Here is a 6,976-nt window from a genome sequence, read left to right on the forward strand (position 1 = left end):
TTAGTAGAATCGTTCTCAAGGCCTAAATGGGTTAATAATATGCAAATGTATTGCATTTTGAAAGGCTCTTCAGGAAAATAAAAAATAAAACGATATTATTTAGGCCGCCAATCATCGTTCATAATAATCACGTCGCAACAACTATATTATTTCCGTGGAGATTTCTTGATGAACGACAGCTCTCTAGATCAGAGGCGGTGTGTGTGTGACGCTGGCGCTATGAGTGTGTGTGTGTGTGTGTGCGTGTGTGTGTGTGTGTGTGTGTGTGTGTGTGTCCGTGTGTGTGTGTGTGTGTGTGTGTGTGTGTGTGTGTGTCCGTGTGTGTGCGCGCGTGTGCGCGCGTGCACTGTGATGATTCCACGTCTTCAGTGGTCTCATGCTGGCTGCGCTGTTGTTTTGCAACCAACGTTTATTTTCAGAGGAATCAAATGAATGAAACAAAACGCTAATTAAAAGGAAAAGTTATCAGTTCAGTCACGAGAGAGAGAGAGACTCGGAGTAGAGTCGATCCTTCTTCTTCTTCGCCTGGAACGGAGCCAGCTTAGAGGTGGTTCGGGGCATCTGGTTATAGGATGCCTCTCGGGCGTCTCCCTATAGGGAGGTCCTCGAGACACGTCCCACTGGGAGGAGACCCCCGGGGCATCTGGTTAGGATGCCTCTCGGGCGTCTCCCTATAGGGAGGTCCTCGACGCTCGTCCCACTGGGAGGAGACCCCCGGGGCATCTGGTCAGGATGCCTCTCGGGCGTCTCCCTATAGGGAGGTCCTCAACGCTCGACCCACTGGGAGGAGACCCCCGGGGCATCTGGTTAGGATGCCTCTCGGGCGTCTCCCTATAGGGAGGTCCTCGACGCTCGTCCCACTGGGAGGAGACCCCCGGGGCATCTGGTTAGGATGCCTCTCGGGCGTCTCCCTATAGGGAGGTCCTCGACGCTCGTCCCACTGGGAGGAGACCTCCGGGGCATCTGGTCAGGATGCCTCTCGGGCGTCTCCCTATAGGGAGGTCCTCGAGACACGTCCCACTGGGAGGAGACCCCCGGGGCATCTGGTCAGGATGCCTCTCGGGTGTCCCCTTATAGGGAGGTCCTCGAGACACGTCCCACTGGGAGGAGACCCCCGGGGCATCTGGTTAGGATGCCTCTCGGGCGTCTCCCTATAGGGAGGTCCTCGAGACACGTCCCACTGGGAGGAGACCCCCGGGGCATCTGGTCAGGATGCCTCTCGGGTGTCCCCTTATAGGGAGGTCCTCGAGACACGTCCCACTGGGAGGAGACCCCCGGGGCATCTGGTTAGGATGCCTCTCGGGCGTCTCCCTATAGGGAGGTCCTCGAGACACGTCCCACTGGGAGGAGACCCCCGGGGCATCTGGTTAGGATGCCTCTCAAGCGTCTCCCTATAGGGAGGTCCTCGAGACACGTCCCACTGGGAGGAGACCTCCGGGGCATCTGGTCAGGATGCCTCTCGAGCGTTTCCCTATAGGGAGTATAGAGCCCTGCACGGCATAAAATATAGGCCCTGGCCCGGCCCGGGCCTGTGGAGTTAAGGCCCGGCCCGGCCCGGCCCTATAAGCCCGCTGGTCAAGTCCAGAAACGCTCTGGGCCCGGCCCAAGCCCCGACATATATTTATATATTTTTAAGGGAAGTTGTATTTATACAACGTAGTTTTGGGAGAAGAGACCTTGTTTTCCGCTTGACCTCTCCTCCCTCATTATCAACAACTCCTCCCTCCTCATCAAACTCAACCTTCCTTTCATTATCACCTGGCCAATCCCCGGGGGCAATCATCACCACAGTATAATAAATACACCTGCGATCTGAGATCTCTCAACCAAAGTTGTTTGTTCTGCTCCACGACAGACCAAACACGGGTTGTGAGTAGGCTACTCAGTACTGCACTCGTAGATCGGCTATTTTCACTACTCTTCAAAATCGCCATCCTCCTCTTCCTCACTCCACTCCACTCCATGCATTCATCTCAATCTGTTGCCATAACATTGTGTCTAGGGGACGTGTACTTTTAAATAACCACTCATAACATTGTGTCTATGGGGCGTGTACTTTTAAATAACCATAACATTGTGTCTATGGGGCGTGTACTTTAAATAACCATTACTTGCTTAATTCTTTCAACCGATTTTTAACCGGTTTGGTTTGTTATGAACGTCAGAGACGTCTGCATATACTTATATGCTATGACTATACATACAATGCAAGTATTGTTGTGTTTTGCCTTCCAGGCTATAGTGTTTGAGCAGGCTTTATTTTCTGTAGTATTAATGTGTGCCTATTAAGCGACCCTATAGGTTAAAGTGACCCCAGCCTGCTTGATTGTACCTGATTGATTGTCACCTGTGTGTAAGCTGCGTTGAGGGGTAATCAGTACAATGAGACTCCATGTGTGTGAGTGTGTGTGTGAGGGAGAGCAGGCAGAAACATGTTTGCTGTGAAGAGAGAGGTTAGCTGTGCTGTTTGACACTACAGAAAGAGCACTGTTTGTTAAGTGTAATGTTTATTTCCATTTAATGCAAAGAATGTAAGGATGTAGATTTTGGTTTGATTATTTAAATGCCAATTGTTTAACTGCTTTTTGATGACTTGCATGCTGTAGAGTTTTGCAGCAGTTTGGTAGACTATTTGCAAAAGTCTGTTTGATTGATTGATTGAATATTTTATTTGGCAACCATAAATGCAAACGGCACAATGTACAGTCAGGCATCTTTGTTCAAAAAAAGGATCTCACCGAAGAAAGACCTTGCGGCCTTGTTTCCATTCGGGTCCTAGTATCCACTCACACATGACATGAATAATAAGTTAACACAGTAACAGTAAGTGATATAACAATAATAATAATTTAAAGCAACACATACATTTCCTCTAAACATGAAATATACAGTATTCACAGGTTGGGGCCGACGGTTAATCGGAAGGGGGTTATTATTCACACAAAAGCGGCTGATGCGATCACCTCCTCTCCCTTTGACCTGCAGACAGGTGAATTTTTAGGCCTGTCTTGAAGAAAGCCAGTGATTTGTTCGTTTTGAGTGTTATTATTTCATGTGACTCTTAACAGTCGATTGTATTTGTACATTTTACTGTGTTACAGTTTCACTCCTGACAAAGATCAGTAGAAAGGGAGCAAGACGCCTCATTCCTGACTCTTTTTTTTTAATTTAAAGCGCAAATAACGTGCATTTTAAAACTGTTTTTAACATGTAATAATCATATTGTCTATGTCCCTCAAAGTAATATTTAATGGTTTGAGCCTCAATCACCACTCTGATATAACCAGGCCTTGTCATTTCTTTCTGGACTTTGAAAGCAGTTTTAGCTGCAGTACCACAATGTCCTGAGGTGGAGAGGGCGCTGATGTGCAGATTATTTAATATTTGAGTCATTATAATACTCATGCTAGATAAAACCAGGCTTGTTTCCATTCCATGCCAGCTTGGAAAATCAACAATGGTGGACATTGTAACAGTGGAATATCTATATAATGAAACTATAAATATAAACTATACGTATATATACTATACTATGCTATACATATGTGCTAGGGCTGCGAATCTTTAGGTGTCCCACGATTCGATTCGATTCCGATTCTTGGGGTGACGATTCGATTCAAAAACGATCTTTTCGATTTTTCCGATTCTCGATTCAAAAAAGATTTTTTTTCGATTCTAAAGCAGTTTATTTTATTTTATTAAAAACAATTAAATAGAATTTTAGCATGATCTACTCCAGTCTTCTGGCATGAAAGCAGAGTACATTTAGTAAAAAGCTTGTATAATTGTAAAGGTTTTATCAACTGAATGATTTAAACACACAAAGGTTAAATCCAAGAGTAAGAACATGTCTCATGTATTTAGCTTGCACAAATTTGAACCAGTACAAAAGTTACAAAATCTCTTCTCACTCAATACCAGAACAATACATTAGTATTAAAACAGGTGTAAAATAAATACAATTGGCAGGCTTAGCTTAGCTGGTAGTAAATGCACTATGCAGAAACCCAGGCCATAATGCATTGCATGCACAGGTACATTTGTAAAAATCGATTTTTGGAAAATGAGAATCGATTCTGAATCGGACAGCATTAGAATCGCGATTCTAACTCGAATCGATTTTTTTTGACAGGCCTAATATGTGCTATGACTACATACAATGCAATTATATTGCTGTCTATACACACAACATGCTATGAGTCTGTATATCAAATGCTATCTAAGTCTACAGACATGCTATCTAAGGAGATCAGTTCTCCTTTCTCTCCTTTCAGGTCCTGGGTGGTTCCGGGCGGAGCGGACCGGATCATCTGGTTCTCTTTGGGAGTCTTGTCGTCGGTAACATGAGGAGGCTCTACTTCGGCGAAGGCTTTCTCCAGAACCCGCAGGATGGACCGGCACCGGAACACGTCCGTGAAGCTCTGACTGAACACCACGTAGAGCAGCGGGTTCAGGCAGCTGTTGAGCAGCGCCAGGGAGCGCGTGACGGGAAACCCGAAGCGGATCACCAGCGCCAGCGTGTCGTCGGGCTCCTCCGTCAGCCGGTTGGCCAGCTTCACCAGCCGGATCACGTGGAACGGGAGCCAGCACAGGAAGAACGCGGCGACCACCGTCGCCATGATCCTGAAGGAGCGACCCGATTGGCTGGCCTGCGAGCGCGAGCGGGTGGCGTTCGCGTTCCTGTTCCTGTTCCTGAGCCGGCGGACGATGACGGAATAGCAGGAGACGATGGCGGCGAACGGGACCACGAAGCCCGCCAGGAAGTTGGTAGTGACTCCTCCCACGGTGGAGGCGTACGGGTCCAGGCACCAGACCTCACCGAGGTGAGACGCCGGCGTCTTCGTGTGCGAGTAGACGAAGTACGGCGAGCTGAGCGCCGCGGCCAGGAGCCAGGCGCCCACGCTGACCCAGGAGGCCGTTCTGACGGAGCGGTACCGGCTGCACCGGGCCCACAGCGGCCGCGCCACGCACACGCAGCGGTCCGCGCTGATCAGCACCAGCATGAAGATGCTGACGTACATGTTGACCACGAACACCACGGCGTCCACTTTGCACAGGAACCAGCCGAAGGGCCAGTGGAAGTGCAGCGCGCTGCGCGTGATCTTCAGCGGCAGGAGGACCGTGGCCAGGAAGTCTGCTGCGGCGAGGTTGAGGTACCACACGGTGCTGACGGTCTTCCTCATCCTGAAGCCCGCGGCCCAGATGACCACGCCGTTGCCCAGCACGCCCAGGACGCACACCACGCCGAAGACCACGGCGGACGTGAGGTAGATGGTGGCGTAGATCTTGTTCCAGTCGTACTCCATCCTGAAAAAAATAATAATAACAAAAAGCTTTGTTTTATCACACCATGTATTCTCTGGCGCACAACGTCACTTCAGTGATGCTTGTGGAACTCAACTACAAAGTAGCTAGTAACTATGCTTTTCAAATAAATGTAGTGGAATAAAAGTACAATACTTTGATCCAAGACGGAGTAAAAGTATTGGAAATGGGAAATACTCAAATAAAGTACAAATATACGTCAAAAGTGCCTGCGTGCGTGCGTGCATGGTTCTTAAGAATAACAGACATACAAGCTCACAGCACGTCACTCCGTGCCACACTGCGTGCTTGTACATCTGCTATTATTGGAACATTTTTTTTTAAAGAAATTGAAATAAAAATAATTTGACCGAGTGTTCCATGATCAAATATTATGGATCATTTTGGGGGTCCTCCATGTCACCAAAAAGCCTGAATTAACTCTGGATTTAGTAATTAATGAATTAACTCTGGATTTAGTAATTAATTAATTAACTCTGGATTTAGTAATTAATTCTGTAGAATTATTTAGAAAGCTTTTTGAAGAATCAGCCTTCATGTCTCAATGGTTTAAACAGCTCTATATATATTCTAGATATCAATCATTGCATGTCATAATAAAGACATTATAATAAAAAGCATAGTTACCTGTTTCAAAGTGCTGAAGAGACGTCAGCCAGAGACGAGTCTTGGTAGAAGTGTGGCCACTGGCCAGTGAGGACACTTTATATGTGTGTGTGTGTGTGTGTGTGTGTGTGTGTGTGTGTGTGTGTGTGTGTGTGTGTGTGTGTGTGTGTGTGTGTGTGTGTGTGTGTGTGTGTGTGTGTGTGTGTGCGTGTGCGCATGCATGGTCTGCCTACACACAAAAACACACTGAAAGCAAGCCTTGTTTTGCAATAATAATAATAATTATAAAAATAATATGAATTTGTCTAAAACTGCTTTCTGAGAAGTAAACATGTAATATCCCTTATGAAAGTATCTTTTAAGTATGGTTTAGTGAGTCTGTGTTCTTGAGGAACTAACCTTTGGAATCTTTATAAGTGAGAATGAACTCACATGCGTGTTGAGTATCATGTAATCTACTGTAGGGTCCTTTGAGTATCATGTAATCTACAGTAGGGTCCTCTGTTTGCTCAGCGATGTCATAGCTCTGTCCCTAAAGACAGTAGTGACTGTTTATTATCTTTCTTATTCCTTATCTGACCTCATCAATCCACAGATGACATCGTGCCACATGAGGTGAAGAAAATGCCCTGCACTCATTGCATGTCCTTTTTAATAATATTAATAATAGCTCAAATTCATATAGCGCTTTTTGTTATGGTCTGTCACTCCACAGACCCATGTCTCCTCCCTCATGGCCACTCCCTCATTCCATTCCATCACACTGCACACCTGTCTCCAACTCTCATCAGCCCTGCATCAGCCCCCATTACACACCTGTGAACCCTTTATTTTCCTGTTTGCTATAAATACTGGACTCATTGCACACAACAAACTGTCAGTACATAAATCATTGTTCCGTGCTCATCTCGGTGTTTCCGCTGTACCTGGAAATCCTCCTTCTCCTTTCTGTAATGTTTTTGCATTTCTGGACTTCCTGTGTTGGCCTTGTGCTTTCTTTAGTTTTGGATTTTGTTTTGTTTTGTTTTTGCCCTTTGCTTTGTGC

The 6,976-nt window shown here is 46.4% G+C and overlaps 1 protein-coding gene across 1 annotated transcript; it reads right to left on the reverse strand.

Moving 5' to 3' along the window:
• Positions 1–4,208: 4,208 nt before the first annotated feature.
• Positions 4,209–5,306, reverse strand: LOC308336022 (formyl peptide receptor-related sequence 4-like; the record flags this gene model as incomplete). Its single annotated transcript, XM_080793264.1, has 1 exon — positions 4,209–5,306. One exon carries the CDS (start codon positions 5,304–5,306, stop codon positions 4,209–4,211), a length of 1,098 nt encoding a protein of 365 aa, XP_080649390.1.
• Between the last annotated feature and the right edge of the window lie 1,670 nt (positions 5,307–6,976).

Source organism: Protomyctophum bolini (assembly GCF_963924005.1).
Source record: "Protomyctophum bolini genome assembly, chromosome: 21".
NCBI classification, from domain to species: Eukaryota; Metazoa; Chordata; class Actinopteri; order Myctophiformes; family Myctophidae; genus Protomyctophum; species Protomyctophum bolini.